Source organism: Phodopus roborovskii, unplaced genomic scaffold (assembly GCF_943737965.1).
Source record: "Phodopus roborovskii unplaced genomic scaffold, PHOROB, whole genome shotgun sequence".
Lineage (NCBI taxonomy): Eukaryota > Metazoa > Chordata > Mammalia > Rodentia > Cricetidae > Phodopus > Phodopus roborovskii.
In genome coordinates, this window is record NW_026125295.1 from 32,653,707 (window position 1) to 32,676,410 (window position 22,704).

The following is a 22,704-nucleotide window of genomic DNA, read 5'->3' on the forward strand; positions in this document are numbered from 1 at the left end:
AGGAAGACACAGGAACAATGGGTATTCAACCAGCCTTTGCCAGCAGAGGCTTCACAAGCAGCACACTGGTCCTTTGGGAAGTGCTAATGCCACATTATTCAGAGATGGTAGCTATTTACAAAACCATTTATGGAGAATCAGAGACAGGGACACCACCTAATGCTGTCTGTATAAACACTGCTGCTGTGTGGATTAGGACAGAGTACAGCAGCCACCTATGCATTCAACATAGCCTTCTAAAAAGCTCTTGGAACTCTGCTCAATTCCAAGTTTGGAAGGATTTGAAAACTGCCTATAGCAGAGCCAGGAGGGCTCCTTGCTGATCTGCCAGCTGCTGGGGAAGCAGCCAGGCTGGAAAGAGCCACTGAGGACAGAATGTTCCTCTTTTCCCAGCTGGTGTGGATGGGCTGCAGAGGATGGATGATTATCTCAGGCCATGGGCTGGATGCCAACTTTTAATCTTTGCTGATAACTTTGGTGTGGGCTTAGAAATAGTGTTCTGGTAAGCTCCTCATACACCTAGTCCCAAGCTGCAAGTGTGAAGCACTTCCAGTACTTTTCACTGGTGTCTTACAATTTTTAAATTGTTTCTATTTAGTGTCTGAGGATGGGGCACAGTACACTGCTCCTCTATGTACATGCAGAATATCTTGCAGGAGTCCGTTCTCTTCTACCATCTGGGGCTTGGAAACTGAACTCTATTGCTGTCTTTAAAATCTTCAAACGCAGGCATAGTAGCACGAACCTTTAATCCCAACTCCAGGAGGCAGAAGCAGGGGGATTGTCACAAGTTTCAGGCCAGGCTGGTATACATAGCAAATTTCAGCCCAGCGAAAGCTACAAAGTGAGAATCTCAAAAAAAGAAAAAAAAAAAAAAAAAAAAAAAGTAAATAAAATTCTCCTTAAGGCAGCTACTCCATTTACTCCATTTGTTATATTTCAGTCCAACACAGGGAGTAAAAGTATAGGGGTATAATTTTATTCTACTCTGTATCAATGCCATGGACACCCATAGCATTCCATGTTTTAAGATTAATGAAGACATAGACCATAGATTCCTGAGTAAACAGTGCAGTGTAAAACTTAATCTGTATTGCTCAGAAAACATCTTGCAGCATAGAAAGTGATCAAAATGATTGCTTACCTTATCATGTCATAAAATACAAGTGTTTATTGCAGAACAGTGATACATTTCAGTGGTAAGGAAAACTTGCAGTTCATAACAAAGGTTCTTGTATGCATCTGCTGCCATGATTGACATCCCAGGTTAGGCATCAGTAGCAAAGTAAGTCACAGTACAAAATTAAACCAAGGTACCTGTACTGAAGACACATGACTTAATTCCATAAATGGAAGCCTGGTTAACCTTTCGTACATACAAAAATTCTTTTAAAAAATCCTAGGCAATCACAAATATAAACCAGTTAAATAAAAGACGATGGCAGCTTTTCGTTATGCTGTAAACCCATGGATCTCTTCAGTGTCAAAGTTAAGATCATGCAGCAACCTGAGAAACAGAAAGTGTATTATTTTTAGGGAAAGTGTTCACAATTAAAGACGCGAGATCAGAGCTTGCCAACATACCTTCCTCATTTTCCCAAGTCCTGTTTGTTTGTTTTTTTTAAAATACAATAATCACCCCAGAAACTTAACAATTCCTGAACAGCATTAGATAGTTAATAAATGTTCAAAAATTCAAATTCCACAAATGCCACTACTTTTAAAAGATTTGAGTCAAGACCCAATTATTGCTCACTCATTGTAAATGGTGAATAAGCCTTTGGATACATTTGATCTCTAACATTCCCCTGTTAGAATGGAAACGGTAAGATTTTTACTGTAGACTCCCCACAGTCATCTCTGCTGCACTCCTATGGCATTCTTCAATAGCATGGCCCTGTGTCCTCTCACTCCTCACACTCAGTAAGTGGCTGGAGTCTAGGACTTCATCATATACAGGTTTAATTCTTTTGGCTACTTCATCAGTGTTGTTGCTGTAAGAGCCACATAATACCTGGCTGCTGATCTTATCTGATGCTAGCAACCACTGGCGACCCATGATAGGTAAGATTCTACTTCCATCATTCTTTCCTCACTGATCAACTGAAGGAGTCTGTAAGGAAAACCTGCTCTGTGGTTGGTGGCTATCCAGCAACATGTTCACACGCTATCACACAGAAAGACAGAATAAAGGAATACAGTTCAGATAGAGAAGGCAGAGCAAAGCTTTATTTTCCTCCCTTTCCTCACCAGTTTTCAGAGTGAGGAGTAGGAAAACATACTGTGGAAATACATTTCGGCTTGGAGAATTAGATAACTAGAGACTGAGACGACAGAAGTGGCTGTGAAAATAATCAATGTTTAATCAGTACTCTCTGTCCAGAGCAGCAACATCCACACAAAGGGCCCATGTGGCACAGGGTTAGGGCACAGCAGTCAAGCCTCTTTTCTAGACATGTATCCTGTCTCTGACTGACAGGCAAGGGCTTCACTATAACTAGACAGTCTACTCATTCAAATGCCTTTAGCACACCCATTTCTCTCTGCCCTTCTCTATTTTCTCTGCATTTTTTTTTTTTTTTTTGGTGTGTTTGTAGTACTGTGAATGAAGATGATAGGCAGATATTCTAAAACTGAGCTGCATCCCTAGCCCCTTCTTGTTTTTTGCTTTGTTTTCATTTCTGAGACAGGGTCTAATTAAATAGCTCAGGCAGTCCTGGCCTCCAGAATTCTGAGATTATAGGTGTGCATAACAGGCCCAGTTCTGACTGGTGTTAGCCAACATGTATAACATAAGTCCTTTATGATCACATGGTTCTGTTCTCCTCAAAACTCAAAACACACCCTCCTAAGTGATAGTACCTGACTATCCATGATGTTCCAGGTTGTATTTTAGTCACATTTGTCTAATAGGACAGAGTGATCCTCTGAAATTGAGTCTACTTATTCAGGTCCTCAATACAAGGTAGTGAGTGGATCAAAGCATCCTTATTGGCCAAGGAATTTTAAGTTTTTTTTTTTTTTTTAGGGTACAGGCTTCTAAACCTTTATTATAGAAATTGACAAATGTTCCTGAGATCACGACATGTCGAGAGTGGGCTTGGGATACAGCTAGTATTCAGCTGGTATTATCTAGCTGGTATTGAGGGGGACTGGTTCTAGGCCAGTGTTTGGTGTTTGCAGAAACTGCATATAAAATGGCAGTGTCCTATGTAAGGATATCACTCAAGATACTTTAAATTACCCCTAGACTAGTTATAATAAATAAAAATGCAAATGCCATACAGCTATGCTGTGCTGCCTAGGGAGTGATGACAGCAACAGTGCACATGCTCAGTAGCATAGCAATGTTTTAGAGTATTTTCAATCCATGGCTTGCAGTGGGAACTGGAGGAGATGGAGATCTGACTTTGATGTAGCAGACATGAGATTAACTCCAGAGTTCTAGGAAAGGATGGCAAGGAAACTTACTTTACAGAGCCTCTTGCCACTGTTGACAGGTAAGACACATTAGCTGCTCAAGACAGTGCACACCTTAATCCCACACCAGAGGCGGAGGCCAGTCAGGGCCACTAACCCAGGTCTCAAAAACAAAGAAAGACACATTCCATTAAGATGGTAAGGACAAGAAATCAGAGAAATGAGTCTGAACTGAAAGTCACAAGGGAGACGCTATGAAATGCAAATACTGATCTGGGTCATATCACCTTGACAGGAAGCTTGGTGTAGCTTGCTCAGGGTAGGCAATCTCAGGCTGACATGGGGTATGGTTAAGAGCCCTGATGAGCCTCCTAGATAGGCCAGTTCAGCACTGCAGGATTAGTTTAGAGGCAACATTTAGAAAGGAGCTGTAGAGATTATAGTTGCTTTACAGCATTTAAAAAAATCAGTCATGACAACCTACTCTCTAATGCACATATCAAGTGGCTCCTGTGAGCAAAGGAGTGGCTATGATGTGTAGAAACAAATGAACAAAAATGAAGATGTGGCCCCGAGTTCGAGGCAGCCACCAATCATGGGAGAGGAATGGAGATGTGCAGATTCCTCTGTAGTCAGCCTTTCTACACTAAAAGTCTGAAGTGTCCATCACCTAACAGCATCACTGCAGCCAAAAAAGGGCTTGGAGACACCTGAGCCAGAGCTGTAATCCAGAGAGAGTGTAGCACTTAGCCTTTGTTTACTACAAAAGTAAATGCTTCTTTAAAATTCAGAGTCAGGGGTCTTTGTAAATAAATTTTACAATAAACTAAGACTCAAATTATCAAGTTAATGATAGGTTTATACAAAATAAATTTAAGAAGTCAGAACTTAAAATCTAAAAATCCAATACTGGGGACATTTAACCAAATATTTTAAAGTGTCATTTTAGAATTAGAGCATCTAAGGTTGTTTTCACTGTGAGGTCTTGCTATGGGTCTTGTTTACTTATGTCGTGCAACCTAACATCCTCGCTTGCTGCTTGGCTTAGGATCACTGTATTTTATTCACCAACTTCTACACAGATGCAGAGAATAATGATAGAGCCACAATGAAATGAAAATGGCTCATAATTATTTACATTAAAGTTGGTAGAGGATGAGATCAAGAGCCTAATGTCCCAAATGAGATTGTGGCCCTGGTCTTGTGACTATTCATGCTGACAGCCATAGGCAGAAGACACTGACTGCTGGCTAAATCTCACTTTTTTCTAGCGATATCTAATGGTAAGCACAATCCATGCCCCAACTCCTGCTCCTAGTATGGTGACTGAAAACACCACTATTTTCACAGCTACCACAGATTTTTAAGAGAATGTTGGCATGGCAGGAGGAACCAAAGAGCTTGCTGAGTGCTCTCTCTGAGCTTTCACATCATATTTCCAGCGCCCTGACTTACTGCTGCTCACCTTATCCCCTCATCTGTAAATGGTGTTGGTCCACAGATGCAAAGGAAGACTCTGGAGTTTTCTAAACTTCTTTGCAAAAATTCAGAGAGAAGAGCTGGTGACACGTGTCCCCTTTTGCCATTCCATTCCGAAGAAGGTGCTGACAGAACAAATTCAATATCAAATCTAGGACAAGCAAAGAAAAGAGTTTTCAAAGTCTGTTCTTTCAAACCCATTATTGTCAGATTTCAAGGTCAGCAAGGCTGCTTTCCCAAAGGACAGCTTCTCAAGACTGGACAGGTTCTATCAATATTAATAAAGATACACATGTGAATGCAAATTCACTAAGTACTGGCCTTTCTATGGGTAAGGGTAATCCAAGGATTAGCCTTGCTGTGGAAAAGGGCAATGACATGTTTTGGTTTTTGTTTCTTTTCTTGACCTCATTAGCAAGACTTCCATGGGATTGCAGAGGCTGTTACTCTGCTATTAATCTGCCTATGTGAGTCACAGAAAGGACTCATTTCCAGTGACAGGTGTTTTAATCCCCATTTAAATCTGCCCACGTATCCCAGACCCCGGGACAATTTGACCAAGAAGCCTATCTGACGTCTTGGTGGCTCCAACTTCATAAGGCAGATGTAGTCTCCTGGTCCAGAGCCTAGTACTAACCCTGTGAGTGGTACTCATTAACTTGGTTGTGTGAGGCAAAACCTTAGCCTTCCTCTTGGAAGCCACCCCTTCTATGCTTTGTATACAGCCTATGAGCAGCCTGGCTCTGGCCTCCCTCCCTCCATCTTCACAACATGCCACTGCCTACTCAGTCTTCCTTCTGTGATGCTCCCAGGAGCATCTTCTGGTCTTAGCTCAGCATAATGCTGAGCAAATGCTATGGCTCCATTGCTCTTGGCCCTTTTACTCCATGTGCTGTAGAAATGGTGATCTCTGCCTTTTCTTCACAGCCCTTACTTACTTCAGGTTGCAAGAGCTATCCCAGCCTTCAGACCTTAAACTCCAGGGAAGACAGGGTCATGCCAGCTGTACCTACTGTATCCCCAGTGACCAAAATATGGGAACACTTAACCATTATGATATCAGACATGTGGAAATTGAAGAGGGCACAGAGTTTAGTGAGTTACCAAGTGAACTGTTGGCTTAAAGCTAGAAAATCAAAGTCCTGCCACACCTGCTCCATTGCCATCTCCACAGTAGCGGGCCTCTGTACTTCCCCAGGGACTGCTCACATCAGGCTAAGCCTTGGGAAAGGCTTCCTGAGTGAGAGGAGCAAGAAGCTGAATGTGAGACTAGATTCACTGCTGCTGTCACAGCTGGCTCAGACTCCCAAGTACTGACAGGCCAGGAACAGCAGCATCAGACCAAGTGAGAGCACCAGGCGGAGATAAGAGAGCCAGTCCAGCTCTGCACACAGCCCCTGCCTCAAGCTTTTCCCCAGGGCATTCACTGAACATGGGGAGGAAACTTGCCCATCAATTACAATGGTTTTAGTTCTTCCCATCAAGGGTCCCAAGTCGATGCAGCCATTGTAAATCATGCTACTTAGATCTGCCTCCCCAGTCACAGTGGTGAGCACACTCACTTGAAAACCTCAATGAAAAATGCTCAAATATCACAAACTTTCTAAGTGCCAACACGACACTATTGTGTTCTATCAGATTCTGGAGCACTTATGACTTCAGATTAGACACCCAGTCAGTGATGTCTATGCAAACACTGGGACACCCTCACACTAAAATTGGAGAACTCTGGGTCCACGCATTTTGGATCCTGGAAATTCAACCCATATCCTGTGTCACTAAAATACCGTCACTATCTTTATCCAAATGCCTTTCAACCATGGTGAATTAACTGTTAAAGATGGTCTTTTATGGCTGTATTTCAAATGAACCTTTCACCACAATTGTTAAGATACAAATTCTGAGTAAATAGGCTCTAATCTGCGATGGATACCCATTCATAGCCTGCATTTACTAGCATGCTTTTTAAAGAAGGCTAACTCACCCATGGCATCGTTTCTACAAGCATCTGCTTAAACAATGGCGAGATGCTGAGCTCCCCGCATAAACAGCACACACTTTGCACTTATTCCCAGAACGGTTCCTTGACTACAGTCTGGTACTCGATGAACAAAATGAAAAGGTCACTGCGACGGTGCTGCTGTCCTGAATGAAAAAAGAGCTTCAACAGGAGTGGGAGCAAGTCCACCTCTCTTTTTCACAAGAATGGGGTCACTGGGCTGCGTGTGCTGGGGCAATCTGCAGACAGCACGGAATTTCATAAAGTGATGCCTGGTCTTCCCTTGGGCACAGAAACAACCTGTCCTTTGCGGCCCATTCCTGAGCTGCCAGGGATTCTTTTCGCTCTTGCTCCATTCCAATGGCAAACTAAGGGCACTAACGACAGTAATGCTGCTGCTGGGACAGCGTCTGTGCTGAGGACTTCTGTCTGAGAGTCTTCCCAGCCTGAGAACATTTTCACCTGTGCCGATTCAGCACGTTCATCCTAAGCAGTCAGGGTACAGAAGAACTCTCCATATCAAACAGCGGGGGTGGTTAAACTGTGTGCTCAAGTGACAGAACACAATGCTGTTACTATTAAAAGTCATGGTACTTCCCAGCCCAAACTTATGGCATTTTGAGCCACTACTGGCCTTTAATAACTACATGTCAGTGACTCTTTCTCTAGTTGTCAATAACAAAAAGGCTCCGGAAGCTACAGCTAGAGAGATGGCTCACTCAGTAGTTGAGAACACTTTCACTTCTGCTCTTGCAAAGGACCTCCAATCTTTCCCAGGACCTACATGGTAGTTCACAACCATCTGTAACTCCAGTTCTACTCTAATGCCTTTGTGTGGCCTCTTTGGGCACCAGTCATACATGTGGTGTACTTACGTATATGCAAGAAAAACACTCACACATAAAGTAAAAATAAATAAATCTTACAAACAGTAACAATGAAGCTGGGTGGTGGTGGTACATGCCTTAAATATTAGCACTCAGGAGGCAGAGGCAGGTAGATCTCTGTGAGTTCGAGGTCAGCCTGGTCTACAAAGCTACACAGAGAAATCCTGTCTCAGAAAAAACAAACAAACAAACAAACAAAAACAGTAACAATGAAACCTGCCTCCAAACAGAAGCATCCCTGAGGATGACTGATGGGGGCCTTAGGCTCACAGAACATATTCTATGATCAGATACACTAAGTGAGGGTCACTCAGCAGCTGAGTACCCTCAGCAGTCACAGGCAGGAATAAAAACAAATCCTCAACACTGTAGTCTAAGTAACAGACAACCCTTGATGTAGACCAAAACAAAACCACTTCCTGTTCACAGGTACATGCTCCTCATAACAGTTGATCAAAATGAACTCTTATCAACAGACTAAGATATAATGCCTAGTCATTAAAATAAATCTCTTAAATTTTATAAATTTTTTCCTTAAGGAACCCAACAATACTTTTGTCAAAAATTTACTAGAAGCACATATTTATTTCAAAGCTTACCCATGTCCATTTAAAATCTTCTAAATGTTGGGGAAAATAGGGGTACTAGTAAGGCAAACCTTTATAGTGGGCCTCTAGCCCACTCTAAACACCCCAGGGAGGGAGTCCCAGGTCCCAAAGCATTTATATGGTCTCTACACCTCACAGCTGGGTAGGGAAGTGAGCAGGACAGGTACCACTGTTTGAATCTCAGACAAAGGAACAGGTCCATGAAGCAAAGCAATTTTTAAAGAAGAGTTCAAGCAATCAGCTTTATTTTTAATTTGTTTTTTATAGGTTGTTTGTGTTTTGTTTTGTTTGTTTCCTGAGGCAGGGTTTCTCTGTGTGGCCCTGGCTATCCAGGAACTCATTCTATAGACCAGGCTGGCCTTGAACTCAGAAATCCACCTGCATCTGCCTCCTAAGCACTGGGATTAAAGGTGTGTGTCACCACTACCTGGCTTAACATTTATTCTTTATGAATGAGTGTTTTGCCTGCATGTACACACACCCATCATGTGAGTGTCTCGTGTTTCTGGAAGTCAGAAGAGGGCACTGGATTCCCTGGAATTGGAGTTATGTACAGTTGTGTGCCACCATATGAGTCTTCTGCAATAGTAACCAGGGCTCTTACTCACTGAACTAACACTCTCTCTCTCTCTCTCTCTCTCTCTCTCTCTCTCTCTCTCTCTCTCTGCTGTATCCTGAAGCAGTAAGGTTTAAAGCTGAGGACCTATGTCCTATGAACTAGGGTTTTGTCTATAGGCTTTCTCAGGGTGAAAGCTTAGAATGTGGTTATTTGTATTTGAATTCATTCTTAGCTCCCTCACCAGAGTAAATTTGCTCAGATAGAGGCTTTAGCTAGGTTAAACATAGTAGTGCTTCAAAGCTAAGCATATTCAAATTACAGCCTTAACTTATAAGGCATTCATTAAAGGAGACAGAGGACTGTGGGAAGGAACAGAGAACACAGCAAAGAGGCCCACAGCATTCCCTATCACTAACAGGGAAGGACCTACCCTATGGATGGTGGCGTCTAAGGGTGTTCAGGCTTTGCAAGGACTGGTGACTTGATTTTTATGAGCTTATATGAACATAACTAATCACCTCAAATATTCTATGCAACTTAGACACTCCTGACATTCTGAGAAATAGATATTGCATAAATGCTTTGCAAAGTATGGTGGCCTATCTAGCTCAATGTTCTTGACTTTGTACTGCTTGCAGCTGACTGTGCTATGCAGCTTTTCTTCTTTTTGTAATGTGTTACTCTCTCCCCCTGAGGTCTGCTTTATCTTGATAATAACAGCATAAAAAGAAAACCAGTGACAGAGTTATTAATACTCAAGACAACTAAAAACAGAGACTGTCTGCTGACAATGGTGGGCCTCACCTCTCCCGTATAGGCACAGAGATGTGGCGTACCAGAGGACCTAAGAAACCCTCCAATAGTCACAAAGTGTGCCACCAGCACACTTTCCCGAACTGCCCCAGGATACAGGAAAATTTAAATTTGAATTAGCATGTGCAATACCTTTTATCTTTAAATGCTAGTTTCTCTAGTTGGCATCTCCAAATTATATCATCCTCTGTTTTATTGAAGAACATCAATTTCACCTTCCTTAAAAGAAAAAAAGGGAACCTCATTAAATCTAAGTCACTATTACATTTAAAATATGCATAGGTGGAAATGTTCGAAGTGAAATTGGTGAATACTTTAGGTAGCCCCCATTATAAAAACATGAAATGAGGCAGAAGAACCCAAACTCAGTGATCAGAGAAAGCAAACGTACCTGAGACTGGACATGTGAGTCAAAGAGTAGTTCAACACATTAACCATTGGTGTGAAGCCTGTCCCCGCTGCCAATAAAAAGAGATCTTCTACTTCCTGTAGTCTAGATAGTTTAAAATTGCCCTCGGGACTGCTTACAGAAACAAAATCTCCTAAACAAACAAATAAAAGAAACAAAATCAGACAACAAAACAATACAAAAAAGCTAGAAAGGAAATAGGCGCAGAACCCTGATGAGTGGAAGGATGGATATTAGAGGAGTTTCAGAGGCAATCATCAGATACCCAAATATGTCAGGATTCTATCGCCACAAACAGATAAATGCGCAATTAATACAAGGTAGGTAGAGAATAAATATTTGCTATTGACACACTGGATAGTAACAAGAGTCAAACCTGGCAAGAGAGAGACTGGAAGCAAATGTAGTGTTATAAGTTTTCCAGTAAAATTTGAAACAAGAGCTCAATTCCTATGAAAACAGCAAGATCAGAAACCAGCTGTACTTAGGCAGCTGCCTAGTTTCTGTGGTGATCAGATGGCAGGGCTGTACACACCTCTCACTTAAGACCACCACCACCAGGGCAACATCCAGAAATCACCAATGTAAACTTGAAAGAAAAAAAAAAAAAACTGTTCACTATTTTCAACTTATTTCAAATACTGTATCAGAGTATTTGGGTGCTTATAATTTCTTTGGTTTTCCACCACAGGATAGTAATAACAGTACTAAGGGACAATCACACTACAGGACTTCTAAGTCAACTTTCAGAAGTAACATAAAGACTAAAGTGACAGATGGCTGTGCTGTCCCAATGTGAGTTGATGCTGATAGAGAAAGAGGAAGGATATTTAGCCATTGAGACAAAAGGAATCAAAAGGAGAGAGATTAAAATGAGAAAACACAGAGAAAGGATCTGAAAGAAGAAGGATAGTTTTTGCATTTTTCCAGGTCCATTTCCTGATAGCCTAGCATGTGCCAACTGTCATGCTAGGTCCTGGAAATAAGACAATTTCAACCTGTAAATGTCAATCTTACAAACAAGCTGTGTGCTCAATCTGACAACAATACATGAGCAGCTGTTATTAAGTGATTCAGAGGAGGGCTTCAGAATGGAAAGGCCATTCTGTTGAGTTTTAGAAGGACTATGGCCAAAAAAAAAAAAAGGGCTGATGGGCATTCTAGATGAGGGGGTCCTATAGGAACCTAAGAATGAGAACAACAAACTGAGACTGAGGCTACAAGGAACACAAAACCTAGAGCCTAGCAGACCTTGTAAGCCTTGCAGGGGCCTGAGCAGTACAGGTAAAGCAGACCAGCCCGAGGCTCCAAAGCTGGAGAGCAACAAAAATTGACTAGTCTCAGAGGAGCTTGGAGAAGTTCCTGGAAAATGCAGATGAGGAGACAAGACAACTAGTGAAAGCCACATGAGAGATTAGTTAGAGGACAAAACAGAAAGGATGAAGGCTTACTTTCAGAGCATGGGGTTGGGAGGAAAGATGACCTTAAACTTTAAAGCAGACTGGATTGGGGGAAAGAGCAAGTCTTCCAGAGCAGGGCAGAAATGAACAGAGATGCTGCAAATAATAAACATGAAGGACACAGGGTACCTGACAAAGAGAAGATGATGTCCACTGTAGACATGCTGAGTTTAAGGTACATAATAGACTCCCACATGGAGACAGCAGAGGGTCTCTGGTCCAATCAATAGTATAAACAGGGCTACAAATCAACATTACTAACCAATCTGAAGACGATCAAGCTCTGGTGTGAAGAGTCCATCGGGATAGATTTTGATCAAAAAGTAGATGTATTTATTTGGGGGAAGAACTGGTTCTTTAAAGTCTGAAAGTAAGGATTCTGACACGGGTGTATATGGCTTTACTATTTCTGCACCTGGAAAAAAAAATCAAAATAAAGAAAAGTGTAATACTTAAAAAGCTCTTAACAAAGATAAAACAAAATATTTATGATGCTGTTGGTGTGTGTTTAAGACTAATGTGTATATACCTCTAAAAAGATGGTCCACATCCATGTTTTAATTCAAGACTATAATTTTAACAAACCAATGCTTAACCATTATATAGACAATCTTTTTTTTAATTAAGTATGATCTATAATAATGAATCTAGATAGATATATAAAGTTTGTAACAGGCCACAATAAAATGGCATTAAAAGTTTTCCATGAAGATGTAATAATAAAAACAGAACAATTCCAAATATAAACCACATATTTAGCAATAGTTAGTAGTCACCAATGAGTTCACTAGGGAAAGACAGGGAGGCATTTCACTTTTAATTATATATACTGGATTGGATTGTCTTAATGTTCTAAAATAATTATTTTGGCAACTGAAAGGAACACTAATCCAATTATCTCATGGAATGTATTACTTTTAAAAAGTAAAATGATTTAATTAAATTCAAAAGAAAAGAATCACCAAACATTTGAAAGACTAAAATTTCATACATGGCTCTAATTATTTCACATGTAACTTAAAGCAAATTGGTTAAGAACAATGCTAAGGAAGATAGCAGCCAGTGAATGGCAATCTGGCATTAATGATGATGAAGAGAAAAACCTAAGACTACCTACACCAAAGCCCAGCAGGGATTCTACAAGATGGCCCACTGCAAACACAGAGTGAAGTAAGGATTCTGCAGCCCCAAGAGGCCAAGAAATGTTGGCTACTAGTAAGAATTGGGGTAACTGAAATAAGTAGATGCAGAGATTTAGGATGAAACGAGGGAAAAAGAATCCACACAGCAAGGAACAGTTTTGAATATCTTGAACTGGCAGCACACCTAAGGAAACTATGTGCATATTCACTTGTTTAGAATTGCTTTGGACTCAATCTCTTAAGTGGTGCAGCCCCTAGGAGACACCAAAGACATGGTCTGTTTCCAGTGGTGCTCTCCGTGGTGCTCCCTGTGGAGGACCACGTGTGCTCACTCCCTCTTTCCTACTGGAGGCAATGTGCTTCAGGTTATCAGTAGCAAAGACACAATCCTGACACTCCTCTTGCATCCACAAGTCCAGAGGCTTCCTGACATTATCGCCAGGTGCCCAGAAAGACTAGTAACTTAGATGAGTGTACAAAAGAGCTTGTCCCCCACCCAGTCTCTAACTCCCTTACCTGTGACACTGAGCTTGAGGTAAACATGGTGCCCAACTGGCACCTGAAGGTGAGTACTTGGAGGCAGCATCAGACAGAAAAGTCTTGTGTCATGAGTAACATCTTCCTTGGAAATTAACTGGCACTTTCTGTAGTACAAGCCTGGAAGGCAACACAACCAGGTCGTTAAGTGAAAACCCACACTCCACTCAGCTCTTTTAGAACTTCACTTTCATTAAAATACCTATACAGCTCTAAAACTCATTAACTGTACAAGGCTATTTTTATTTCATTTTCTAAGATAATTTATAAAACATAAATATATCTATAATCTGAAAAATTAATAATACAGTTATTAAAATGAACATTATTTCTTCATACTTGTAATAGCACATTAAAAACACGTCTCAAGAAATTAAAACCTAATTTCTTCTTATACTTATTTCATAAGTAACTTCATATTTTAGGCTTTATATTTACAATGATATTTTTCCCCAATGAAAACATTTTGGAAGTTGAGTACTTGGAATTTAACAGTACTATCACTGTCATGTAGGCTTAGCAAACATTCTGATGAAAGAAAAATATGTTATTCTATGCTTGTATTTATGAATTATATATGCATATGAATAATAAAACATCCTGTCTAAATGATTAAACAAAAACATAGCCTCTTACTAAGTGACAGCTGAAGATAGGTTTGTGACATGTACTGATTTCAGTAAAAGGAATCACACATTTCTATAAATACTAGAAATACTTTAATAGTCACACTTCCAAAATAGTTTACACCACATAAAACAGTTAACATTGGAAGGATCTGTTCTAGAAATTCTAAATATTGTCATTTATAAATTACCTTTTCATTATAAACGTTATACCCCCAAAGACTGATAATGATTTATCTCCTCTCTCAGAAAATATTATTTACAGAAACAGAATAGATTAATAATATACTTGTTCCAATTACCTTTTTCTCTTTCCCTCTGTCTCAACTAATATTATATAACTTGGTATAGAAAAATTTACTCGAGATCGCAGGAAGTGAAGGGCCTCCAAACTAGCAATCAGTGTTTAAAGGAAAACTAGAAGTCACATGCAATAGTAGTTCTCAGCCTGTGGCTCGTGACCCCTTTATGGATCGAATGATCCTTTCACAGGGGTCACCTAAGGCCATTGGAAAACATATTTATATTACAATTCATAACAGTAGTAAAATTATACAGTAATGAAGTAGCAACGAAAATAAATTTATGTTTGGAGGTTTCCACAACATGAGGACTTGCATTTAAGGGTAGCAGCATTAGAAAGGTCAAGAACCACTGCTCTAGTTCCTGGGCTCCATATTGAGAATACAACCAAAAACTCAGATATTATATGTCCAAATAGTAAAAAATTATACATCAGCCAAAAACTGTCACATGTAATGTGTTCTGCATTGCATCTTGAAAACATATGCCTTTATAATGTCTACGAAGGTTGGGCTCCAGGTCGGCATCCTTTAGCTCCTCAGAGCATCACACATTGAGATAACCAAGGCCTACAGCCCAACTCTCCCCTTTCATTTCTTCATTGTTACCTGTCACCAAGTGAGGTTTACACAGGGATGGATGAATGATTCAGATGTTCAAACTCATCCAAGTTCATTCATCAACAGTCCTGGGCACTCTTTGGATACTAGACTTGGGGCCATTGGGTAGGGAATTTCGAGGATTCAGACCCTGGGAGAATGGTGTTGAAGGACAAAAGGTGGAGTTCAGGAACATACATCTGAACCTCGTACATTCCTCCTATGTGGGAAGTTGTAACTAACTGGAAAACAACCTTATGCACTCAAGTGAGGACCCAGGAAGGTGCCTAGTCCAAGGGTCACAGTGTTTCCATCTAATTAGGTACTATGTATATATAGTTCATGTCATCCTGACTTTCCTGATGGATGAACACTATTCATCTTTTGACTTGCCAATTGTTTTGTACATTAATTTGTATTTAAATTAAAAATAATCTTATTTTATATACCAATCTCAGTTCCCTCTCCCTCCTGTCCTCCCATTCCCCCCATGCCCCCCTCATCCACTCCTCAGGGAGGGTGAGGTTTCCCATGGGGATCATCAAAGTCTGTCACATCATTTGGGGCAGGACCTAGTGCCATCCCACCCTCTGTGTACCTAGGCTGAGAGAGTATCACTCCATAGGGAATGGGCTCCCAAAGCTCATTCATGCACTAGGGATAAATACTGGTTCCATTGCTAGCAGCCCCATAGACTGCCCAAGCCCCCCAACTGACAACCATGCTCAGGAGTTCTGGTTTGGTCTTATGTAGGCTTCCCAGCTGTCAGTCTGGAGTCCATGAGCTCCCCCTTGTTCAGGTCAGCTGTTTCTGTGGGTTTCCCCAGCATGGTCTTGACCCCTTTGTTCATCACTCCTTTCTCTCTACAAATGGATTCCAGGAGTTTGGCTCAGTGCTTAGCTGTGAATCTCTGCGTCTGCTTCCATCAGCTACTAGATGAAGGCTCTATGATGGCATTTAAGGTAGTCACAACACAAGGACTATGTTCAACTATGTCTATAGCAGCATTATTTGTAATAGCCACAACCTGGAAACAACCTAGATGCTCCTCAACTGAAGAATGGATAGAGAAAATGTGGTACATTTACACAATGCAGTACTACTCAGTAGAAAAAAAACAATGGAATCTTGAAATTTGCAGGAACTGGAAGAAACCATAATGAGTGAGGTAACACAGACACAGAAAGACAAACATGGTATGTACTCACTCATAAGTGGATATTGGACATAGAGCAAAGGATCACCAGCCTACAATCCACAACCCCAGAGAAGTTAGGAAATGAGGAACCTAAGAGAGACATACATGGACCCCCTGAGAAAGGGAAAGGGACAAGATCTCCTCGGTAAATTGAAAGCATGGGGGGAGGGGAAAGGAGGTAGGAGAAAGAGGAGGGGAGAAGCAGAGGGGGAGGGGAACATGAGGAATCAGGAAAGTCAAGATGGGGGAAGAACAAAGAAGGAGAGCAAGGAAGAGATACCTTGACATAGAGAGCCATTATGGGCTTAACGAAAAACCTGGCACTAGGGATCCACAAGGATGACCCAACTAAGAATCTAAACAATAGTGGAGAGGCTACCTTAAATGACTTGCCAATTTTTACATTTGCCCCAATGGATTTGCTACAGTAGGTACCCCTTTCTTCAGCTGTCCTTGACCCATTGGGGAACCCAGGCTACTGTGACTTTCAGACTTCCCATGTTAAGAGACTTACATTCTTACCATTCAACATTACTGAGATAACGTCATCATTTAACCTACAAACTGCAGGCCTGGTTTCACATGACCTTCCTCAACATAGGTCCTACATTACAACTTAAAATAAATAAATAAGACTTTATCTTGTAATTGTCCTGTGGGCCAGAGAGGATGAATGGCATGAAGCCGATGCAGTGGGATGGAATGTAGAAGAGTAGACGGTACAAACTACTGTGGGGACAACAGCGTTTCTCACCTGTCAAGCTTATGACTTAAGAAAATGAGCAGCTGAAATTAACACAAGATGGTAAACACAGAACTTCCATTCCAAAAATCTAACCTCTTTTAATAAAATACATACAATGTTGGCATACATGAGATAAAGCTGAACTACTGAGGATAAGATGATAATTGACACATACACACAGATACACACACACACACACAATTTTGCCTAATATTGAAAAGACGTATTTTTTTTCATTGGGGGGGGGAAGAAAGGATTTCATGAGGTTAAAACAGAAAATACAGGAAAGCTTCCAACAGACGAAGCACAGAAGCAACTTTGGACTAACGGTCTGCAGTACCCAGTCAAGACCAGCTTCTTAGCCTTGGCATACTTTTAAACCACGAGGTCAATCTTATTTTCCCTGCTGGAAACAGCCCAACATAATTTGAAAAGTCATAGGGCTTCTGTCTAGGGCAGGAGACACGAGGTAGGATGTGAATAGGCCTTTGCAAGACACTGGAGGACCAGAGCAGGTAGTTTAGTGTCATCCCACTCAGTGTAACAAGGTAGAGATGTATAGACTAGTCCTCCAACATTTGTGACTTCATTATTCTGATCACATTTTCCCAAAGCATTCTTTGTTGTTATCTAAAGATTGTCTCATCTCCTAATTTACAATATTTAATCATTCATTCCTAACAAGAATTTCTTGAACCAATGTAGGACTTCTAAATTAGACACTAAAAATTGTAGTTTATAGAAAATAACTCAAAATATACTAATATAAGCTATTTTAAAATATATAGATATAAGTGACTAAACAAGTCCATGCTCCAAACACCCATATCCTACACATCGTGCACAGCAGACTCCTAAAAGAAACTGTCCCTGTTCTACACCAGTGGTCACCCAATCAATTTGCTCTCTGTTTCTAAGACATTAGCCAATGAGCAGTGAGCCTGACTGCAGCCAAAATGTTCTGAACAAATGAGAACAACTACTCACACATGTCACAAATGTTTATTAGAATTTGGAGGCTGATAAAACAACTCATTCAATAATTCACATATTATTGCATACTGAAGAAAAAAGTCTGAAGTCTTTCCTACTTTAAAAAGAATTAAATTACTGAATGTATTCCACTAGTGAACATTCAACCTTTCCACTAATTTTGAAAAGGCTTCATTTAACTTCTTGTATTATAGTGTCTAAATCAAATCACTCACAAATAAGAGAAATATAATTTTAACACATCTTTTAGTACTCTGAATGACAAATGTTACAGGTACATACCAATTTACACACTGGGGTAAAACATGATGAAACAAAATGTTCAAGAGAGTGAGAATTTTCATGTGATTTAAAGATTAATATTCCTGATTCCTCTTCTTTGTATTGTTAAAAAAAATATAACTGTCTGGTTTTCTAAATGTTGGTGACAAACCAGATCTTAAAAAAATACTCCTAAAGCCTACTAAAATGTTTTACTACTGCAAATGGAGGGATGGGGACTGATTCATTCAGTTGTGACTTTAGATTTAAATACTGGCTTTAAGCCACAGGAAAAATCTTTCTTGAAGGCTAGATTCAATAGAACATCAGAAAACAAAATATGTGGCAAGTCTGCTACTAATCCTATGCCTTCCCATGCCAACACTGTCTTACTGAAGTGCCTACATCATTTCAGTCCTAACTGTGTAAACTCCTGCTTTACACTATAACATAGCAGGGGTTTCTTAGTTATACATCGCCTTATCAGTTTGTATTGCTCTGATTTCATAATTTTCATAGACAGGGAAGCCCGATAGCAAGACACCAGAGCATATCCAAGTTACCTTGCAAGCAACAGCTTTTTGCAAGCTAAGCAGAGCAGACAACTTAAGAGAGTGAAACATTTACTGCTAGTCACAGAATTTACTCATTTCTAGTAAATATTAGAACACACGATGGAAATGACTGCTCACCATGTTCCAGCAAACATTCTTACAGGCATATGCTCCTGTTTCCTGTGTACTGACGTGTAGCTAAGAAGCCCTGGGGAAACTAGCAATAAATATTAGCAATTGCATATAATTCAACCTGAATTTAAGGTGTGTGTGTGTGTGTGTGTGTGAATGCAAGTATATAGATATGTGTTAACCTAAAGGGACACACATGGCTGTTGACATATCAAAATTATGACATTATTAAAAATATTTTCCCTTAATACCAATTTTCTAGGTTGTTTATTGACAGATCTTTAAAACCTCCTTTATCTGTTGATCAAAGTCTATATTACAAGAAAAAAATAAATAAATAATACATGAGATTAGGACTAGAAAAAACAATGGTTCCTCATTGTGTTCACACATACAGGCACATACATATGTACACACACACATACATATAACTATACATTCATAGTCTTCATTCCGGGGGAGGAAAATGCAGTCAAAAGCACCACACAATCTGGAAAATAGTAACAACTGCAGTTGGAGCAAAGGTAAACAATGGAATAATTTCCATTCTCTGATTCATGTGTTTGACTGAATCTCTGATGGCAATAGGATTTGCCCTGAAAACACACTGTACTATAGGTTTTCAACTTATAGGATTGTCTTCAAGCTAAAATTATTTTACCTAAGAAACACACTAATCTTAAAAAGTCAATAACTTAATTCATACACATCAAAAACCTAGGAACCATATGGTGACTGCCTTATAAAGCAAGGTTGACTGACAGAGAGTCAATAATACATTGGCAAGGTAAGAATTCAGCTTCACTACAGTTTAGGTCACGATTTAAGAAAGGGACAGGAAAATTTGTCTTTGCTCATTTGCCAAAGAAAATGGCTGCCTAAACAGTGAGCTATTACAAAGCGGGAAATCTACTTTGAAACACCCCTGGCTCCAATATCATGCAAGAACATGGCTGAAGCTTTCTGCTTGATTTTCCTTTCTTTTTTTTAAATTCAATCTTTTTTTCTTTCTTTCTTTTTGTTTTTGAGACAGGTTTTTCAAGCTTTCATTTTTAATGATGGTGCAGGACTAAAAGTAACTTATAGCACAAATAAGAGTTCACAGAAAGCCTCAAGAAATTACAGGGAAAAAACAGTTCAATGACTGTCAATCTACCTTCAAATGGAGGCTAGCCTTGGTTTTTAGAATGACTGATTTTTGACTAGGCTTTTATCTGGCTCGCTAGGACTTTGCAATCACTAGGTAGTCAGATAATCCTGGGCAACAGGCTCCATTCCCTTAGAAGCTCTTTTCACTTGGAAGTGTCCACTTTCTATTCTCTGCTGGACTGCTGGATCAGGCTATGACTTGTGTGTTCTTTTCCTACTAATACCGCAAGGCTCATATCATACTTCCTGCTTTTGCCAAATCAAATTGGTTTACTGTCCCACATAATGCTTACATTTGTTCCTCTATAACCTGTACAATGTCTGTTTCCCTCTATAGTCTGTACAATGCCTGGCACAAATCGGCCAGTAAGGACGTGCAGCTTCCCACCAAACATCCTCCGAAGATTGTTGCTTTTATGAAAGCTATAGATCTCACTTTCAAAACACTAGAAGCCCACCTTCTTCGGTAGTCACTCAAGATCAAATTCACCTGTCTGTTTACTTGAGGCTCCCTTAAAGTGTGTTGTGTTTGAGCTACATAACTCACCCTTGTTGGTTTCTCTTGAGTCTATCTCATTTTATGTTTGTATATGTCCTTCCTGGGAATATAATTTCTGCTTTTGTTGCACAGTATAGTGGCTAAATCAGCCTTCACCATATGGCATCACACACACACACACACACACACACACACACACAAAACCAGGTTGTTTGATATAAACACAAATTTATATTTATAACTGAGAAATAATAATAAAAAAAGATACTGGATTTTGCCTTCTCCAGCCATGGGAAGTTGGACTTCACGCTAATTCTTGAAGTCTCTGTAATTTCCTAAGTGAGGGTATGTCTGAGACAGAACTGCAAATCACTTGGAACGTCCAGGCAATAGGATCTTTTGCTCTAAGGAGGGAACTCTTAGTAGACTGTACTGGCTGTTGGATGGGGGCCTGAATGCAGAACTGATAACAATGGCCAATGATGTAGCCCCCACACTTAATGAAGTCTCTACAGGAACTCCTGGGACAGAGTTTGGGAAGCTTAAAGATTGCTGGACACATGGTACCTGGAGAAGGGCACAGCTATAGACAGCATAGAAGCTCCACACCTCTTCTCAAAAGCCTCTGTGTCCTTTATAATAAATGCATAAATATGTTGCTTGTCTGAGTTCTGCAAAACACTCTACCTTTTTTTTTTTTAAATACAAGGTGGGGGTAATGAAAAATGTCAGTGTGGGAACTACAATAACCCTGAAGTTTATGAGACCAAATCCTTAAACACTGGGGTCTACACTAGTTCCACTTAGTATCTTAGTATCACAATTGATTCAGACTCTCGGATACTCAACTGCAGTTTCTAAGTAACTAGTTGTTGGTGGTGAGAAATTCCCACCCATTTTTAGTTCTGTGTTGGACTGTGAGAGTAGAAAAATTAATTTGGCTTGTAATTATTTTAAAAATTAAAAGATGGTTAGTTCAATATAAGGAGTTACCATCTGAATCCACTAAATGACTGCAATAGTTGTTCATGCATGCTTGGTTGTTTATGGCATAAATCTACAAGGACAGAAAGAACAAGAGGGATGAAAAAAAATGCTGGGAAGGAGGCAAGCATATGACTATCAAGTGACTCAGCAGACATGAGAAAGTGAAATCCTAAGCCAGAAATGTAAGCAGCAACAGAGTAGCACTCTTTAATAGAAATGTCTCTTTAAAGCCCCAAGGCTAGCAGGATCTACAACTGATAACACCAGAGTCAAGGTAGAATGGAAACTTTCTGGTTAAAAGTTTAAGGAGCTCAGATGCTCTGCCACCCCACTTAATCTCTCTCCTACTTACCACAGCCATGCAGTGGGCCTCTAACCCTCTAACCTGAACAAGACAGTACAAATTGGCTGTCTAAAAAAGCAGCAGAGGGTCTGTGGAATGGACATGCACTAGACTAGACTGTGTCCTCTCAATTAGAGTGATAAAACTAATACCCAGTACCTTGGAATGTAGCTACATTTGAAGACAGGGTTTTTAAAAAGGTACTTGAGGTAAAGTGGGGGCAATAGGTATCCCTTTCCAGGAAGAGTGGTGTCCTTTTAAGAAAAGTGAACACACACACACACACACACACACACACACACACACTCACTCACGCACGCACTCACGCACACACACAGCCATGCACACACCAAGCAGAGAGAATTTAGAAGAGTCTAACCCTGCCAATACTGTGACTGGATTTATAAACTCCACAACTGAGAGAAAACAAATTTCTGTTCTTAAACTACATACTCAGCAGTCATTGTAGTGCCTTAGCTAAATATTATAGTACTCTGGGCACTGGGGGGGTGGGGGCGGGCAGAAGAAGAGGAAGAAAAGAAGGAGACTAAGTCACTTGCAGAACTGTAGGCTCCTTTGCAAACAGGCTTCCAAAAGACTGTGTGCAAGGGAGAATAGTGTTCCCCAGAGACTCACAAATCCTGGCATCAAATGTTACTCAGAGAAAATACTCAACTGCACAGGGAATATACGGGCAACAAGCCCAGCCCTTCATGCACAGCTGTTAATCAGCTGAAACATGAGCAGACATGAGAATCAGAAATATCAAAGACAGCATCTAGTATGAAGCATCAAAACAAACAACAAACATGATTGTGAGACGAGAGGTTATGCAGGGAGAAGAAAACCCTGGAACACCATCAGCTATTAAAACAAAACAAAAACAACAAACAAACAAACAAAAAAACCATGGGCCAATGGGATGGCTCAGTGGGTAAGGGTGCTTGCAGCCAAGCCTGACAACCAGAGTTTGACCCCCAGGACCCATGTAGTAGAAGAGAA

At 40.3% G+C, this 22,704-nt stretch overlaps 1 protein-coding gene across 3 annotated transcripts in view; it reads right to left on the bottom strand.

Annotated features, from left to right (window-relative positions):
* Positions 1–1,145: 1,145 nt before the first annotated feature.
* LOC127238872 (cytochrome b5 reductase 4) overlaps positions 1,146–22,704 on the bottom strand; it is a 53,865-nt gene continuing 32,306 nt past the window's right edge. For 2 of the 3 annotated variants that reach the window (XM_051207644.1, XM_051207638.1), the window contains 6 exons: positions 13,293–13,433; positions 11,897–12,049; positions 10,157–10,307; positions 9,898–9,984; positions 4,886–5,050; positions 1,146–1,507 (listed from right to left, as the gene is read on the bottom strand). In XM_051207644.1, the coding sequence (XP_051063601.1) occupies positions 1,453–1,507; positions 4,886–5,050; positions 9,898–9,984; positions 10,157–10,307; positions 11,897–12,049; positions 13,293–13,433 (752 nt within the window). In that variant the 3' untranslated portion in view covers positions 1,146–1,452. The remainder of the gene's footprint in view (positions 1,508–4,885; positions 5,051–9,897; positions 9,985–10,156; positions 10,308–11,896; positions 12,050–13,292; positions 13,434–22,704) is intronic. The other variant, XM_051207653.1, reaches the window with a different exon arrangement.